This window comes from Canis aureus, chromosome 14, assembly GCF_053574225.1.
Source record: "Canis aureus isolate CA01 chromosome 14, VMU_Caureus_v.1.0, whole genome shotgun sequence".
In the NCBI taxonomy this organism is placed as follows: Eukaryota; Metazoa; Chordata; class Mammalia; order Carnivora; family Canidae; genus Canis; species Canis aureus.
Genome location: NC_135624.1, coordinates 66,190,428 through 66,209,764, shown reverse-complemented (window position 1 = coordinate 66,209,764; position 19,337 = coordinate 66,190,428). Strand labels below are relative to the sequence as shown.

At 43.5% G+C, this 19,337-nt stretch overlaps 1 protein-coding gene and 1 long non-coding RNA gene across 22 annotated transcripts in view; one reads left to right on the top strand and one right to left on the bottom strand.

The window, feature by feature from the left end:
* MTHFD2L (methylenetetrahydrofolate dehydrogenase (NADP+ dependent) 2 like) overlaps nucleotides 1-4,110 on the bottom strand; it is a 134,474-nt gene extending 130,364 nt beyond the window's left edge. For 4 of the 18 annotated variants that reach the window (XR_013352354.1, XM_077848350.1, XM_077848355.1 and 1 more), the window contains exons 1-2: nucleotides 3,188-3,551; nucleotides 2,938-2,971 (exon numbers count right to left, since the gene is read on the bottom strand). Coding sequence is in view for 11 of the 18 variants with exons in the window: in XM_077848350.1 (XP_077704476.1) it covers nucleotides 2,938-2,971; nucleotides 3,188-3,353 (200 nt within the window). In the remaining 7 variants the exon portion in view is untranslated. Of the gene's footprint in view, nucleotides 1-2,850; nucleotides 2,972-3,187; nucleotides 3,556-3,580; nucleotides 3,692-3,962 lie in introns of those variants that run through there. The other 14 variants (XR_013352355.1, XM_077848363.1, XM_077848362.1 and 11 more) reach the window with 11 other exon arrangements.
* A 748-nt stretch (nucleotides 4,111-4,858) lies between these two features.
* Nucleotides 4,859-19,337, top strand: part of LOC144283788 (uncharacterized) — a 61,482-nt gene continuing 47,003 nt past the window's right edge. Inside the window, exons 1-3 of one of the 4 annotated variants that reach the window (XR_013352348.1) lie at nucleotides 4,859-5,000; nucleotides 5,326-5,647; nucleotides 6,428-7,568. This is a non-coding gene — a long non-coding RNA (uncharacterized LOC144283788). Of the gene's footprint in view, nucleotides 5,001-5,325; nucleotides 6,366-6,427; nucleotides 7,569-19,337 lie in introns of those variants that run through there. The other 3 variants (XR_013352350.1, XR_013352347.1, XR_013352349.1) reach the window with 3 other exon arrangements.

Genomic DNA, 19,337 nt, shown 5'->3' with positions numbered 1-19,337 from the left:
CACACATCATTGATCACTTTCAGATCATTAAGTGAACGAATCTCATTGGTACAATGTTGACAAGAACATGACCTGAATCTGAGAGTAAATTATTTCGTATGTTCTAAGAACTAGACACTGAACAATGCCAAGATGGTTATGTTATGACCAACTGACTTAATGTAATATAATGCAGCCAATAAAATGTTACTAAAGACAACAGCAACACAGAAAATGGACATGATGTAATGTTAAGTGGAACAGCTTGGATAAGCATTCTTGGATAATCCCCAACCATGAGTTCTTTGACATTAATTTAGGCTTAGATTATGTTCCATTATGACCACAAAGTTTTCTTTTAGGGTTGTTTTTTTTTTTTTTTTTCTGGTCCAAATGGCACTTAATAGCGAATCTCATTTACTACTAATCTTTAATTTATCCCACGGACAGTTCAAATTCCTCCCAAGTTCCAAGCTCTTTAAACCTCCCTCTACAACTTAATCATCTCCAAGCCAAACTATTTTAAAACCTGTCATCGGGCTCCAGAGAATTCCAGAAAGTATGTGATCGTGGAAAATTATGTGGTGCTTGGTTTTCTCCTGCTGTTTTTAATCATCCAATCAAGGTATTAACATGAAAAGATAACATTTGAAAAACAAGGTCAGATCATTAAAGAAACTGCTAAATATTCCTAACACCATGACTGAGTAACAAGATCTGAGATTAATGCCAGTCTTTTTTCATCTATTGATCTATTTTAATCAGGAAACTTGATTTTAGAGACATTACATTGAACACATTATCTGTAAACAGCTGGGACGAGGACATAAAACTCAGATATAGATACTAAAAGGTAAAACATTTAGGTTCCACATTTAAAATGACATTAAGAACTGCTTATAAAATCAACATTGTAGCCAGACAGCTATCTCATTAGATTGATAAAGCATTAAGATAGGAAAACCACACTATCACATTTCCCAACAAAATATGATTTTGAGAAACTGCTTTTGCTAGTCATTGGAACTCGTATCTTGGTTGAAATCAGTCTATGGAAAACCAGCTTTAGTCAGGGTCCTAAGTGGAGTCTGAGTCCCTCAAGCTTCACATGATAAAAGGATTTTTAAATCAAGTACTTCTTTCGTAGAGACAGAAATGTTGCATAAATACTAACAGGGAGAGTATGAATAAAAATGAACAGCCTTACTTGCCAAATTTGGGCTTTTCTCAATTATAAAATTCAACTACTCCCTCTATAAGACATGAATATTTAAATAACATAAACCAGTATCTTTTACTAGCTCCAAAACTGTAGTGGTGTTTGTTGTTGTTAAGATTTGATTTATGAGAGAGAGAGAGAGAGAGAGGGAGAGAGAGCTCAGGAATAAGGGGCAGAGGGAGAATCTGACCAGGGAGCCTGATGCAGCTGCGTACTGGACTGAGCCACCCAGGCAACCCGTTTTTTTTTTTTTTTTTAAATGCTGATCTAGCTGCAAAATTGTAACGCCATTGGCAATGAGACATAAAGTAAGGTGAGGCTTCTATTAAGAGCTATAGACTGGAATTAAATTTTTAAATATTAAAAGGCATCACAGCAGGAGCAGGGAACAAAAGAAAATCTGCCAAATAAATTATTTTAGGAATCACTTTGCAACAGGATAAACGTGGAACCAAAGCTTAAGAGATCCATTTAATTATTGAAAATGAGTTCAGGTGGGATGATCAAAAGCTGCATTTGAGCTCTTCTTGCAGGATACCTGCAAATCTGCTTTGACCTTGGCATTAACGTACAAGGTGCAGAACCTCCCCTCCAAATGGGAAATGCTGCTGCCTACCTCCATACGTTGAAAGCACTGGGCCAAAGATTCATGTGATATTTATAATCCAAAGAAATTTTGATTTGTAAATTCACACAGAAAGGCAAAACAATACAAATTTAATCACTACTTTTTCTTTTAAATTTTTAACCTTTTGGCGCTTTAGATATTTCAAGAAATAATAAGCCGCAACAAATATAAGGGCTTAAATAATCTCTGACATTAAATATATTTTCTTCAAATTAATAAGACTAATTTCTCATGAAATTTCTCATAAAATAAGAAAAAAATCTCACTGTAAATCTAAAAAATGAGAGAAAACTTAAATACTTCAAGATTTTATAATTTTCAAATCCCGTCAAACATTACTTTTTGAGGGCAGCCCAGGTGGCTCAGTGGTTTAGCACCGCCTTCAGCCCAGGGCCTGATCCTGGAGACCTGGGATCCAGTCCCAGGTTGGGCTCCCTGCATGGAGCCTGCTTCTCCCTCTGCCTGTGTCTCTGCCTCTCTCTCTCTGTCTCATGAATAAATAAATAAAATCTAAAAAAAAAAAAAAAAAAAGATTACTTTTTGAAATTCTAATAAAAAAAAAATACTTCATTGAAGAAGTACTTATATGTTCCATTATCGTAGGTATCTAATCAAAAATATGAAAAATAGGGCAGCCTGGGTAGCTCACCAGTTTAGTGCTACCTTCAGCCCAGGGCCTGATCCTGGAGACCCGGGATCGAGTCCCACATCGGGCTCCCTGCATGGAGCCTGCTTCTCCCTTTGCCTGCGTCTCTGCCTCTCTCTCTCTCTCTGTGTGTGTCTCTCATGGGTGAATGAATAAAATCATCAAAAAAAATATATGAAAAATAATCAAAAATGCTTTTTCGTTTTGCATTTAAGCCTCTCTCTATATATATAGCTCAGAAACTGGTAATAAACCTGTTAATTTAACACAGTCCATACCGGGGAGAGTTTACCAAACTCAAGATAATTTTCAGTAAAAATAACACTAAGGCTCAAATTTCAAGTCAGTAAGAGTGTCGTCAGATTAAACTACACTCACTATGAAGAACCAGACAACTGGCGTGTAACTACACATTCAAAAAGATGACTGAGGATGGGGGCAAGTGGGGAGGCAGACAGTGGCGACCTCTGGAAGATGGAATCTCTTCTCTCTGCTGGTCCTAGAAGAGAAAAGAGACACCAATAAGCATCAACACTGTCCGAATTCCTCCCCACGAGACCCAGCAGTCCACAGGTGTCCCTCGACCTGATGCTAACGTCACCTTCGTATACGGTGTTGAGTGACAAGAGGTCAAACACACCGCCCTGTCCTGACTTGATTAGTGCTGCCTTGAGAAAATAAAAGCTAAATAATAATTTATTTTTGTGATTATGACCTGTATCGGGGATCCCTGGGTGGCTCAATGGTTTGGCGCCTGCCTTTGGCCCAGGGCGTGACCCTGGGGTCCCGGGATCGAGGCCCAGGTCGGGCTCCCTCTGCCTGGGTCTCTGCCTCTCTCTCTCTCTCTCTCTGTGACTCTCATAAATAAATAAAATAAACATAAAAATAAAGATTCTTTAGATTTGGGTCTGTAACCCCAACAAGAGGGCGGAAAAGTGAAGAGTCCGGAGCCGCAGGGTCGAAACCGCGGCTCGTTGTTCGCAGCGCGCAGGGCGCCGGCCCCCGCGGCCCGGAGATGCGAGGATGCGGGGCCGGGGCGGGTCGCTTCACTCTCGGCCCAGAGGTTCGGGGGCTGCGGCGCTCAAGGCCCCGGGAGACCAAGGCTGACCTCGGGGCCGGAGAAGACCTCGCACGGCCAACGGCCGAGTCCGGAAACGCCGGCGCCTGTGCTCCCGGGCGGACCACGCGGCCCGCTCCGCCCGCGACGCAACCACCGCCCGAGCGCAGCAGCTCCTCGAGGCGCGCGGGTCGCCCGAGCCCCCGCACCCGCCCGACGGCCGCCTGCCCCGAGCGCCCTGCGCCGCAGCCCGGAGCCGGCCACGTGCACGCTGCGCCCGAACGAGGCCCTCGCGACCCGCCCGCAGGGCCCCGCCCGCAGCCCCGGCCTCGGGCCCCCCCGGGGAGCTCGCCAGCGGCCCCCGCCCCTCCCCCCGCCCGCGGTCCCGCTCGCCGGGCACCGGCACCAGCACGGGAGCGTCCCGGGCGCCTACCTCACGCCGCTGCTCCGAAGGCCCCGGGACACGCGCCCCGCGGCCGCCGACGCCCCCAGGGGCAGCGCGGGGCCCCCCGCCAGCGCCCGCGCGCGGCTCAGGCGGCCGCCGACCAGGGAGACGCCGCGGCCCGGCACCGCCATGACAGCGACTCGCCGGCTTCCGGACGGAGGCTCCACCCCCCGCCGGTCCCTGCAGCTTCGCGCGCCAAGCTCGGGCCTGGGGGCGGGGCCGAGGGGGACGCCGGGGGCGGAGCCGGGGGACGCCGTGGGGCGGGGCCGAGGGACGCCGGGGGCGGGGCCGAGGGGGACGACGGGGGGGCGGGGCCGAGGGACGCCGGGGGCGGGGCCGAGGGGGACGACGGGGGGGGCGGGGCGGAGCCGGGGGGGGGGGTGATGCCGGGGTAACGGGGCCAAGTGGGACGCAGGGGGCGGGGCCGAGGGGGACGCCGGGGGCGGAGCCGGGGGACGCCGGGGGGCGGGGCCGAGGGACGCCGGGGGCGGGGCCGAGGGGGACGACGGGGGGGGCGGGGCCGAGGGGGACGACGGGGGGGGCGGGGCGGAGCCGGGGGGGGGGGTGATGCCGGGGTAACGGGGCCAAGTGGGACGCAGGGGGCGGGGCCGAGGGGGACGCCGGGGGCGGAGCCGGGGGACGCCGGGGGGCGGGGCCGAGGGACGCCGGGGGCGGGGCCGAGGGGGACGACGGGGGGGGCGGGGCCGAGGGACGCCGGGGGCGGGGCCGAGGGGGACGACGGCGGGGGCAGGGCGGAGCCGGGGGGGGGGTGATGCCGGGGTAACGGGGCCAAGTGGGACGCAGGGGCCGAGGGGGACGCCGGGGGCGGGGCGGGGGGGGTGGAGCAGGGGGACTCGCCGGGGGCGGGGCCGAGGGGACGCCGGGGGCGGGGCCAGGACGTAAGCCGCAGGCCGAGCGCAGTATGGCTGCCGGGGGCGCGGCCCTGGGGCCCGCGGCTGGCGCTGCGACTCTCAGCCCCATACACCGCGGACCTTCCTGGAGCCAGGACGCGGGTCAAGTGTGTAGGTCAACCAGTCCAAGCAGCATGCCTCCTGTTTCTGCAGCCGGAGCCCTGTCCTGCCGCCTCCAGGGCTCTGGGGAACGGACTCAAAGCCCGGAGGGCGTCCCCGGGCATCCATCCCTCTTGGGACACCTGGGAGCCGGAGGGAAGCCGGAGGGAAGCCGGAGAGAAGCCGGAGAGAAGCCGGAGAGAAGCCGGAGGGAAGCCGGAGGGAGCGTGCGGAGGGCGGAGGCGGACCAACCCTAGAAGGCGCGAGCTTTAGGGTTTCTGTGGCCCTACCCTGCCTCCACTTTTGGAAGGAAAGGCTGATCGATGTCCGTCATTTTCCAGAGCCGATGACCAGGTCGGCGCAGCCGAGGAACCTGCATCGTGTGGCGAATGGACAGCTAAGGAGGGAGCAAAGCATCCACCCCCTCTGAAGAAGTGAGAATCAGACTGGCCATTTGCCATGCTGGGGTATGTGAAAAGATAGACCGAAGCGTATTTTCGGATATTCAAGAGTTTCTTTGAACAAAAAAAAAAACACCGATTTGGATGAGGCAGCATCCAGCCCGGCGGCCAGAATGGCGTTCACGGGAGCTGTGCAAAATGAAGGACTTCGGGGCATCAGGGAGTGGGAACGAGAAAGTCAGACTAGCCACGAAGTGAGAAAGTGAGTCTGTCGATTGCCAAGTTACTTACCTTTAGGGGGTGGCGGGGATCTTGTCACGCAGACACCTAACTAGTGCTTGATCGGGTGGTGCAAGGTTCTGTCTGGGACAAATGAAACTCACGGGGAGGAAGAATTAGGAAGGTCCTTCTAGCTAGACGAGAATCAAATGGACATGAGGCAGGTTAACAGGAGAAAACCAAATTTAACACCACGTACAGGGAATCAAATCCAAGAGTAATAGTGTGCATATGGGGGAATCTGCACAGACATGGAAATTCCAAAGGCAGGAAGCAGGATGCTTATATGAGCTTAGGAGAGGGCTGGGGGTCTGAGGATACAAAGGGAGGGAGACCACTACTGGGAAGGTGAAGGAGAGAGAGGTTTGGAAAACAAAGGTGACCTATTATGCAAACAAGTTTCTTAGGTAAAGAGGCAGCTCTATGAATAGCTCACTTCCTAGTAAGGCCTGCAGTTGAGGGGGAAGTAAGAAGTTTTTTCTGGATCTGCTGGGTTTGGATTGTTTTTAACTCAAAATGATGTTCATGCCAAAGCGGCTTATCTTGGGGCGATCTGCCATTGGCCCCTACACTAATTCTCAGTTTGGTGAAGTGAGGCTTAACCTAAGCAACTTCATTTAGGACCCATTGTCTTGTTTTTTTTTTTTTTGTTTTGTTTTGTTTTTTGACAAATAACAGACACAGATAAGAGACAGATAAAACCAGCTGCAAAGGTAAAGGAAACAATATTTCTTTTTTTTTTATTTTTATTTATTGATGATAGTCACAGAGAGAGAGGGAGAGGCAGAGACACAGGCAGAGGGAGAAGCAGGCTCCACGCACCGGGAGCCCGACGTGGGATTCGATCCCGGGTCTCCAGGATCAGGCCCTGGGCCAAAGGCAGGCGCCAAACCGCTGCGCCACCCAGGGATCCGAAGGAAACAATATTTCTACCACAGGCTGCAGCTGCGAAGTGTCCTCACAATCCCTTTGACCACCGCTTTCTTACTTAGAATCCTTGTTCTCTAAAATCATGTGTCAGAAAACTTACTGTTTAAAGTCGTATCAATAAGAATGAAACATCCTGTTCTTCCTATTTTGCATGATCTAAGTGAATTTCAAAGAAGCAGCCTTTATCTCCATTTTACCTAAAAAGCCTCTAATAAAGGCTTTCTGAACATATTCAGCATCTATCTTAACTTTATCAATTCCAAGGAATAGGCCCCTGGGTCCACTTTACAGTCCAACCTAATATTGATCTCTTTACACACAGCTCTTTTCTGCTTTGAGCCTACCAAAATATTGCTTTATTTAGATTCCACCTAACCTTTGCCCTTCCCAAATCTGATAATAACTTTATAGCTCTCTCTAATTGATGAGACACTTCTGGATTCTGCAGTGCAATCTCCCTCATTGCAAGGAACCAGTTATCCTAATTTCATCTTGCTATAGATTTGTCCCCGGCAGTTGTGTAGTCTGATTAGCAGCCAGGAGTGATCATCCTACAGAAGGGATTCCAGCTCAGGAGTAGTTATCAGTCTAGCAAAGTAGGCAGTATTCTCTGCTCTATGTGGGATGGAGGAAGACATGCCCTTCATGAAGTCAGGTACCACATAGTCCACTTCTTTTACATCCCCGTTGTTGGGCTGGTGAGATTGGGGACCTCAGAATGGCCGACCCGAGGCCAGCAACCTCGCAATTACGCGCCTTGCCGCCCCACCCCCATCTTCCCCGCCTACGCCACCTGGCCGCCCTATCCAACTTAGTTTACAAAGACCTGTAACCCTTAATCGGAATGCCCCACCCCCATCTTCCCTCTGAAAACTCCTTATAAGCCCCCCCTGCGGTTTCCCTGACTTGGGCCTCCTCTCCGAGTCACGAAACCTCGCCCAGGAGCGCTCCTCATTAAAGCACTCTCAACTTACCACCTTGCTCTACTGTCTTTAATTTTCTCCGCGGATCAGGGATCCCTGGGTGGCGCAGCGGTTTGGCGCCTGCCTTTGGCCCAGGGCGCGATCCTGGAGACCCGGGATCGGATCCCACGTCGGGCTCCCGGTGCATGGAGCCTGCTTCTCCCCCTGCCTGTGTCTCTGCCTCTCTCTCTCTTTTCTGTGTGACTATCATAAATAAATGAAAATTAAAAAAAAAAATTTTCTCCGCCGATCATTAAAAGAAACCCTAACACCCGTTATACCTAGCATAGCATTGGGCAAAGAGTGGGTGTTCAGTAATTTCTTGAAAATTAATTTATGAAGGTGCCTGGGTGACTCAATTGGTTAAGCGTCTGTCTTCTCTCTGTGCCTGTCATGAATAAATAAAATCTTAGAAAAAAATGGATAAGATGGTGAATTTTGTTATGTATATACACCACCATTTAAAAAAATTTAATGTAAAAATTAGTGAAAAATATCTTATTGTTAACTTGGGAATTTTCAGTCCCAAATGGCAGTGAATAAATTATTGAGTCACAACCTTAGCAAAGTTTTATATTCTCAGTCTTTCAAATTTGAGGCAGTTTAGTTTGCAACAAATAATATTCATTGAGGTATTAATTTATATTTTCTTGACCACTAATGTGTGAGACATCTATTTACTTATTAGCCATTTTAACTTTCTTTTTCAAAGGGTGTATTTTTTATTGATATAGGGATTACTTATATTTTCAATGTCAGTACTTTTTTGTCACTTGCATGTGTAACAAATAGATTTACCAATCTATTCTTTTGTGGTCAGAGTTTAATGTTCAAGCAATCCTTTCATATTTCCAGATTATAGAGATGTAGTCTTACTAATTTACTCTAGAGCTTTTATAGTTTTGACTTTCACATTTGAGTCCCTAATTAATTATTACCATGTAAAGTGTGAAGTAGAGAGAAAACTTCTTTAAAAAATGTACGTTTTCATTTTTAAGATTCTTCCTTTTTGACTTTCATATTTCTACAATTACAAGTCCTAGATAATTTTTCCACTTCTAGATTCCCTTCAACATACTCAACTTAATTTGGGGAGATATACAAGATATGGGGTTTTGTTTGTTTGTTTGTTTTGTGTTTTTTTGTTTTCTCTGCCTCATTTTATTCTCCAATGGCAGAAGTTAATACCTTCTAAAACATGACCAGCATGCGCCCAGAACCAAGTGGAATACCATGTTGGTTCGTTCTGTGAGATTCCTCATTCCCATTCAGTCCCCTCTTTTATCTCATTTATGTTTTGGTGGTCAATGTTGGGGCCTTCTACAAGTGTTTCAGGTTTGTATAAGTTTGGGATTAAGCATTTTCTAACATAGAGAACTTAATATACTTAGAAACAAGAGGATCACAATCTAGAACCCCTCAGGTAGAATAATTCTCCCTCCACTAAACTTCATAACCACCACCATCTCCCAGTACCCCTCCCTTTATATTTTCTTCTCCTTTTTTTCATTTTTCTTTTTTTTTTTTTTTTTCCTCTTCTTCTTTGGGATTCCTGGCCTTTTATTTTTTACTACTTTGTTTTAAAATATGGTTGTCACTTTAGTGGTCCTTTCTTGTTTCATTCTGATCTTTGTTTTCAATTTCTGGTCTCTGACCTGGGCAGAATCATCTAGGGTGAAATTTACTTAGGTCATGGTTGATATTCTTGACTCAGCCCGCTCATACAGCCACTCTGCACTGAGCAAAATGACTAGAAAGAAGAACTCACCACAAAAGAAAGAATTCGAAACAGTACTCTCTGACACAGTTACAGAATTTGGACTACAATTCAATGTCAGAAAGCCAATTCAGAAGCACGATTATAAAGCTACTGGTGGCTCTGGAAAAAAGCATAAAGGAATCAAGAGACTTCATGACTGCAGAATTTAGATCTGATCAGGCCAAAATTAAAAAATCAATTAAATGAGATGCAATCCAAACTGAAGGTCCTAATGACGAGGGTCAATGAGGTAGAAGGAAGAGTGAGTGACATAGAAGACAAGTTGATGGCAAGGAAGGAAGCTGAGGAAAAAAGAGAAAAACAAAAGACCACGAGGAGGGGATCCCTGGGTGACTCAGGGGTTTGGTGCCTGCCTTTGGCCGGGGCGTGGTCCTGGGGTCCCGGGGTCAATTCCCACATCGAAATAAAGATGATTTTAAAAACATATTATGAGCAGCTATACACCAATAAATTAGGCAATCTAGAAGAAATGGACGCATTTCTGGAAAACCACAAACTACCAAAACTGGAACAGGAAGAAATAGAAAACCTGAACAGGCCAATAACCAGGGAGGAAATTGAAGCAGTCATCAAAAAACCTCCCAAGACAAAAGTCCAGGGCCGGATGGCTTCCCAGGGGAATTTTATCAAACGTTTAAAGAAGAAACAATACCTATTCTACTAAAGCTGTTCCAAAAGATAGAAAGGGACAGAATACTTCCAAACTCGTTTTATGAGGCCAACATCACCTTAATTCCAAAACCAAAGACTCCACCGAAAAGGAGAATTATAGACCAATATCCCTGATGAACACAGATGCAAAAACTCTCAACAAGATACTAGCCAATAGGATCCAACAATACATTAAGAAGATTATTCACCATGACCAAGTGGGATTTATCCCTGGGATGCAAGGCTGGTTCAACACTCATAAAACAATCAACGTGATAGATCATATTAACAAGAGAGAAAACAAGAGCCATATGATCCTCTCAATAGATGCAGAGAAAGCATTTGACAAAATACAGCATCCATTCCTGATCAAAACTCTTCAGAGTGTAGGCATAGAGGAAACATTCCTCAGCATCTTAAAAGCCATCCACAAAAAGCCCACAGCAAATATCATTCTCTCTTTTTTTAAAAATTTATTTATGATAGTCACAGAGAGAGAGAGAGGCAGAGACACAAGCAGAGGGAGAAGCAGGCTCCATGCACCGGGAGCCCGACGTGGGATTCGATCCTGGGTCTCCAGGATCGCGCCCTGGGCCAAAGGCAGGCGCCAAACTGCTGCACCACCCAGGGATCCCCGCAAATATCATTCTCAATGGGGAAACACTGGGAGCCTTTCCCCTAAGATGAGGAACACAACAGAGATGTCCACTCTCAACACTGCTATTCAACATAGGACTAGAAGTCCTAGCCTCAGCAATCAGGCAACAAAAAGAAATAAATGGCATTAAAATTGGTAAAGAAGAAGTCAAACTCTCCCTCTTTGCAGATGACATAATACTATACATAGAACACCCAAAGACTCCACCCCAAGATTGGTAGAACTCATACAGCAATTTGGCAGTGTGGCAGGATACAAACTCAATGCCCAGAAATCAAATCAATGACATTTCTATACACTAACAATGATACTGAAGAAAGAGAAGTTAAGGAGTCAATCCCATTTACAATTGCACCCAGAAGCATAAGATACCGAGGAATATACCTAGCCAAAGAGGTAAAGGATCTATACCCTAAAAACTACAGAACACTTCTGAAAGAAATTGAGGAAGACACAAAGAGATGGAAAAATATTCCATGCTCATGGATTGGAAGAATTAATATTGTGAAAATGTCAATGCTACCCAGGACAATTTACACATTCAATGCAATCCCTATCAAAATACCATGGGCTTTCTTTAGAGAGTTGGAACAAGTCATCTTAAGATTTGTGTGAAATCAGAAAAGACCCTAAATAGCCAGGGGAATATTGAAAAAGAAAGCCAGAGCTGGGGGCATCACAATGCCAGATTTCAAGTTGTCCTACAAAGCTGTGATCATCAAGACAGTGTGGTACTGGCACAAAAACAGACACATAGATCAATGGAACAGAACAGAGAACCCAGAAATGGGCACTCAACTCTATGGTCCACTAATATTCGACAAAGTAGGAAAGACTATCCACTGGAACAAAGACAGTCTCTTCAATAAATGTGCTGGGAAAATTAGACAGCCACATGCAGAAGAATGAAACTAGACCATTCTTTTACACCATACACAAAGATAAACTCAAAGTGGATGAAAGATCTAAATGTGAGACAAGAATCCATCGAAATCCTAGAGGAGAACACAGGCAACACCCTTTTTGAACTTGGCCACAGCAACTTCTTGCAAGACACGTCTATGAAGGAAAGGGAAACAAAGAAAAAATGAACTATTGGGACTTGATTAAGATAAAAAGCTTCTGCACAGCAAAAGAAACAGTCAACAAAACTAAAAGACAACCTACAGAATGGGAGGAGATATTTGCAAATGACATATCAGATAAAGGGCTAGTATCCGAGATCTATAAAAAACTTATTACATTCAACAGCAAAGAAACAAACAATCCAATCATGAAATGGGCAAAAGACATGAAGAGAAATCTCACAGAGGAAGACATAGACATGGCCAACAAGCACATGAGAAAATGCTCTGCATCACTTATCATCACGGAAATACAAATCAAAACTACAGTGAGATCCCACCTCACACCAGTGAGAATGGTGAAAATTAACAAGACAGGAAACCACAAATGTTGGAGAGGTTTTGGAGAAAGGGGAACCCTCTTGCACTGTTGGTGGGAATGTGAACTGGTGCAGCCACTCTGGAAAACTGTGTGGAGGTTCCTCAAAGAGTTAAAAATAGACCTGCCCTATGACCCAGCAATTCACTACTGGAGATTTACCCCAAAGATACAGATGCAGTGAAATGCAGGGACACCTGCACCCCGATGTTTCTAGCAGCAATGTCCACAATAGCCAAACTGTGGAAGGAGCCTCGGTGTCCATTGAAAGATGAATGGATAGAGAAGATGTGGTCTATGTATACAATGGAATATTCCTCAGCCATTAGAAACAAATACCCACCATTTGCTTCCACGTGGATGGAACTGGAGGGCATTATGCTGAGTGAAGTAAGTCAATCAGAAAAGGACAAACATAGGATTTCATTCATTTGGGGAATATAAAAAATAGCGAAAGAGATTAAAGGGGAAAGAAGAGCAAATGAGTGGGAAAAATCAGAGATGGAGACAAAACATGAGAGACTTCTAACTCTGGGAAATGAACAAGGGGTAGTGGAAGAGGAGGTAGGAGGGGGGTTGGGATGACTGGGTGACAGGCACCGAGGGGGGCACTGACAGGATGAGCACTGGTGTTATACTATATGTTGCCAAATTGAACTCCAATAAAAAAATATACAAAAAAATAGAAAAATCTTTTCAAAGAAGTAATGGTAAAATATTTTCCAAATTTGGTGAAAAGTATAAACCCACAGATAAGAAGCTCAGTGAACCCAAAGCAGAGGAAACATGAAGAAAACTATACCAAACCATATAATCAAATTGCTCAAAACCAGTGACAAAATAAAATAAAATAAAATAAAATAATTAAGCAGCCAGATGGAGAAAAAACACTGTAAGTACAGAGGAAGTAGATAAGAACAGCAGGTTTCTCAACAATTTAGCACAGTAGTAGGATATAAAACAATATACTCAAATCCATATTAGCAATATGCCATGTAATAAGTTTTGAAATCAGAAAGTGTGAGACCTCCAACTTTGTTCTTTTTTTTTCTTTTTTAAGATTTATTTATTTATGATAGACATAGAGGGAGAGAGATAGAGAGAGGCAGAGACACAGGCAGAGGGAGAAGCAGGCTCTATTCCGGGAGCCCGACGCAGGCCTCGATCCTGGGACTCCAGGATCGTGCCCTGGGCCAAAGGCAGGCGCTAAACTGCTGAGCCACCCAGGGATCCCCCCCTTTTTTCTTTTCAACATTATTTGACTATTCAGGGTCCCTTGAGACTCTACGAATTCGGGGATAGGTTTTTCTATTCTATTTCTGCAAAAATCACCTTTAGGACTTTGATAGGCATTGCATTAAATCTAGTAATGTAAACTGCTTTGGGTATATTGGTATCTTAGAAATATTAAGTCCTCCAATCCATGAACACAGGATGTCTTTCTGTTTAATTTGTGTCTCTAATTTCTTTCAGCAGCATTTTGTAGTTTTCAGTATACAAGTCCTCCTTGGTTAGGTTTATTACTATCAATTTCATATGAACTTTTGGTGCTATTATAAATGGAATTTTTCCTTCATTTCCCTTCTGGATTGGTCATTTTTGGCAACTACTTTTGCTATAACAAGTTTCTTTGTCTCTGTCTTCTGTAAGTGTTCATAAAACTGTGGAAGGCTAATTTAGTAGAATGTAGGTAGGGCAAATTAACTCCCTCACAAGCTCACAAGTTGTTATGATAATGAGTGAAAGAGGAAATATCACTACAGCTGCTGAAGACATTAAAATATTAATAAAGTAATAATATAAAAAAACAGTTTATATTATTAAAAATAATATAAACAGCTTTAATGCAGTCTATGTGACTATTGAAATAAAATAGACAAGTTTATTTAAAAACACAAATCATCTAAAACTGACCCAAAAAGAAATTTAAAAACGTAATAGCTCCATATAGATTTTAAAAAACAAATTAGTAATTAATAACCATCTGACAAAGGAACTTCGGCCAGGGGACTTCACTGGCCAATTCTCTCAAACATTTAAGAGAGCAATAATAACCCTATGTAAATCTCTCAGACAACAGAAGAAGGAACACTTCCCAACTCACCATATGAGGCCACTGTTGCCCTGATATCAAAACATTACAAGAAAGGTCAACTACAGAGTAACAAGAATATTTAAAACAATAGCAAATTTAATAGCAATATGTATAAATATATGTAATGTATCATGTTTAAGAGGGGCTTATTCTGGAAATGTAAGTCTGGTTCAACATTAAAAGAACAATCAATGTGGGCAGCCCCAGTGGCGCAGCGGTTTAGCGCCGCCTGCAGCCCGGGGCGTGATCCTGGAGACCCGGGATGGAGTCCCGCGTCCGGCTCCCTGCATGGAGCCTGCTTCTCCCTCTGCCTGTGTCTCTGCCTCTCTCTCGCTCTCTCTGAATGAATAAATAAATAAATCTTTAAAAAACAAAACAAAACAATCAATGTAATTGGCCATAGCAACAAATTAAAGAAGAAAAAACAATGATGTTCTCAATAGATATAGAAAAAGTATTTGATAGAATTAGATATTTATTCATGATAAAAGGAACTCTCATAAAACTAGAAGTATAGGGGTATTCATCAAGCTGATAAAGGACATCCAGGAATAACCCACCACGTAGGTTATACTTCATGATGAAAGACTCCTAAGATTAAGAACAGGGCAAGGATGTCTTTTCTCACCATTTCTATTTCATATTGTGCTACTGTCTGTGACTGAATGAAAGGGGTACAAAAGAACTTTTGAGGTTGATGGAACAGAACACAAAATGTTCTGTATTTTGATCATGGTCTATACATTGTGAAAACATCAAATTACACATTTAAAAAAGAATGTTTTATTATGCGTAAATTATGGTGAATCAAAATTGTTAAAAACATTTGTTGGTTTTCTTTAGATGTAATCCACATCCCTCTCTCACGAAGAAGCCCCCCCCCCCTTTTTAAAGATTTTATTTATTCTTGAGAGATGCAGAAAGGCAGAGACATAGGCAGAGGGAGAAGCAGGCTCTATGCAGGGAGCCCGATGTGGGACTCAATCCCAGGACCCTGGGATCACACTCTGAGCTAAAGGTGGAAGGAAGCTCAACCACTGAGCCACAAAGGCACCTAAGACCCTCTTCTAAGAGTACTGTGCATCTGTTTGATTTTCTGTAATTATGTTGGCCTCTAGAGGGCACCCATAATTCATGAACTCAAAAGCTTGCGAATGATTTAAAAAGTGCATCATTTATGCTTGTAAACGCACAGAAAAGAATAATAAGTATGAAAAATTTTCAGTAGACTTGTAAGAATTTAGTAATAAAATTTGCTAAAAGCTTTTTATGACCATAAAACTGAAAATAAAAATGTTGCTTGTAAAAGAGATGAAGCTTGTTTCATCAGTGTATTTAAATAGTGGACTCTGTTGACTTTCACCATAACCTTGGAATTCTTTTAAAATAAAGCTTCTATTCTTGGTTACAAAAATTATACATGATCATTATAGAAAATGTGAAAGTTACAGAAAAACTGAATGACAGAAGAAGAGGAGAAGAAGAATCAGTAGAAGGCACTATTGTCATAATACGAAGGCTGTCAACTTTTGGGCATATTGCCCCCAGAGATTTCATTTATACATTATTTTTACTTGATTTTAATCACATGTATCAAAATGTTAGAATGTAAGCACCCTTTGATATCTGGCCATGAAAATGAAGTATAGGGGCTTCTGGGTGGCTCAATCAGTGAAGCATCTGCTTTTGGCTCATGTCATGATCCCAGGGTCTGGTAATCTAGCTCTGAAGCAGGCTCCCTGCTCAGTGGAGAGCCTGCTTCTCCCTCTCCCTCTCCCTGCCGCTACCCTGCTTGTGCTCACTCCTCTCTATCTCTGTCAAGTGAATAAATAAAATACTTAAAAAAATAAGTATAAATTAAATACTTATTCATAATGTAAAATGTTCATAATTAATTGGTTATGTTCCTTTGAAGTGCTTTTAATAGTACTCAACTAGAAAAGTTAAAATGTTATTAATATTTAGTAGTCACATAAAATTGTCCTATTTCTCTGGTGGCTCTACCTCCCCTATGTAGGAACATCTACTTGAGTCATCACAACTGAAAAGGGATGGCCAAATGATCTCCACTGAAGTTGTCAGAGGAGAAGAAAATGTAATATATGAGCAGTAAAAAGTCTCAGATGAACATTTAAAAAAACAATTTACATACTATACTATTGTACATTTCCAAGGAAAAAAGAAACTGTACCTACATTGCAACTCAGCTTGCCACATAACAATAACATGCTTATGTTTAGGTGGAAAGGACAATGAAATGGACAGTAAGCATAAGTCTTGAACCATTTGTGGAATTACCTGTATTTTTATTAAAATCCACTTGGCACAAAGAGTTGTATGTAGATTTTAGCTGATGAGAGGAATAAAGGGAAGAGAGTTAATGTGAATGTCAACAATTATATTTAAAATAAGTAGTATTTACTAATATTTATTGGAAACTTATTATATTCCTGGTACTGTAGGTACTATGTTACATGCATTACCTTTCCTTTTCAGGACCAGATAATGCAATTAGACAGGGGAAATTAATGAGAGGGTAATGAGAGCAAAAGCCTAGAAGCTCCACAATTTTATCAATATAAAACTTTTTAAGTAAATAATGATGCTTCCAACAATAAAACACTATGTCTCATGTCTCTCTACCTGTAGGGAAATACTTGAAAATATTCACTGAAATTCACCATTCACCAAAACGTGTTTGTACACAAAGCAAGCAAGGTGCAGAACAGTATGCATGGTATTTCCCAATGTGTATCATAGAAGAAGTGTGTGTGTGTGTGTGTGTGTGTGTGCATATCTACATGCACACACGCAAACATGTATGCTGGTAGACACTATTTTTTCCTTTTTAAAGATTTTATTTATTTATTCATGAGAAACAGAGAGAGAGAGAGGCAGAGGCATAGGCAGAAGAAGAAGCAGGCTCCCCTCAGGGAGCCCGATGTGGGACTCAACCCGAATCCCAGGATCACACCCTGAGACGAAAGCAGACACTCAACCGGAGAGCCATCCAGGAGTCCCCTGGACTATTTTTTCAAAGATATCTACACATAGAAAATGAGTAATCGGGCAGCCCGGGTGGCTCAGCGGTTTAGCACTGCCTTCAGCCCAGGGCATGATCCTGGAGACCTGGGATCGAGTCTCATGTCCAGCTCCCTGCATGGAGCCTGCTTCTCCCTCTGTCTGTGTCTCTGCCTCTTTTTATCTCTGTGTGTCTCATGAATAAATAAATTTTAAGAATATTAAAAAAAATTAGTAATCCTAATAGGCTCTCAGAAGGAGAAACAAAGATCTGTAATAGGAAGGAGAGATTTGGGGTTGATTGTGGGGATTTTTTGTTTTTGTTTGTTTTCTACTGTATAACCCTTTTTACCCATTGAATTTTTGTAACACATATATTTTTTCTTCAACAAATAAATATAGCCAGTTTACCTACTCAATGGTGTAAACTTTAGCTTCTGAGTGATTAATAGCATGTTGAGTTAAGTAATTATGGAATGATTATAAAAGCAGTTTGGAATTTAGATCTCTTTCTGCCAGAGGAATATTAAATTTTGAAAGGTTCAAGGAAGACTGGCCTAGTTTTGGGGCCAACTACTGTATATTTTGTGTATTTTAAGGCATATCATGAGTATAAATAAGAATTTTTATAGAAAATCAAAAGAGTAAGCCACTTGTTATTTTGCCCCCTAAAATTTATAGGCTGAAGTGGTGTCAGTACCTCAGAATGGGACCTTATTTGGAGATAGGCTATTTTAAAAAGTAATAAGGTTGAAATAGTGTCATTGGGGTGGGCCTAATCCACGATGACTTGTGGTCTCATAAAAAAAGGAGATTAAGGACAGACCCGTGTACAGGGGGAAGACCACATGAACCTACGGGGAAATTATGACCATAGGCAAGTCAAGGAGAGAGGCTTCAGAAGAAAACCCTGAGGACACCTTGATCTTGGGCTTCTAGCCTCCTGAGCTATGAGAAAAACAAATTTCTGTTGTTCAAGTCCCTCAGCCCCTTTGTTTTGGCAGCCGGAGCAAAGCAGTACTCAACCTAAACTCAGCAATTTTGGCTGCAGGTGATAGGCAGCCATCGAAGAATCTCAAGGAGAAGAATGACCTTTTAAGATCTGCTCATTAGAACAATGGCTTTGCAATGAATAAGATTGATTGGAAGGGATAACCAGGGGTCTGGGGGACTTGCTAGGAAGCTACATCCATGATGCAGTGAAAGCTGATGAGAGGCATAATTCAGGCAATTTCACAGGAAATTGAAAGGAGGAATTATCTGTGAGATTTGTTAACAGGATAGAAGTTACAGGATCCAGAGACCATTTGGGTGCAAAACAGAGAGGGTCAGCCTGTGATGAAACCTACATCCCTGGGTTAAGCAGCTAAGTGAATTGTTTATAAAGTAAAATGGAACAAACAGGAGCAGTGGGCTCCCCACGTGAACTCTGGGGAGAGCTAACTAAATTGCAGCAGTGACATGTTAACACTGGCAGCAAGGAGAAACTACGGGAGATAGGCATCAATCCAGATTAAGATCAAAGCATTTGATGACCCAGTGAGGGGAAGGCTCATAGAGCTGGCAAGCGGTAGCAGTCAGGATGTTTGAGACGCCTGATGACTTACCATGTCATGGAGAAGAAATGAACCTCACCCAGAAACACACAGAGGGTCTCTTTGTGGAGGGAAGGCTCAGCATTCCAAGAGGCTGGGTGCAGTCAGGGTGGAGCTGGCCATAACTGAAGCAGAAGTAATGACAGAAAAGGAATATAACAATCCTGGCATCATTCCTTGGCTCTGCCCTTGACAGGCTTTATAACCTTGGGCAAGTCAGTTGACTTCTCTTGGCCTCATTCCCTTGCACTAGCAAATCAGGGCAAAAATGAAGTGATTGTAATAATAACACTTCATTAGCTAATTAATACTTAGAGGGTCAGAAAAAACCTCCTGGAGGTAATTTATAAACTAAGAGCTGAAGAATGAGTTAAAAATAAGCCAGATAAAATGGCTAGGAGGTGTGGAAGTGAAAGATGTGCTGGTGACAGGGAACAGCATCTGTAAGACCCTGAGCCCAAACAGAAAATGGTATTTTTCAGAGAACCAAGAAGTGATGTGATATAATGAGAACATAAGAGTTCCATCGGGATGAAAT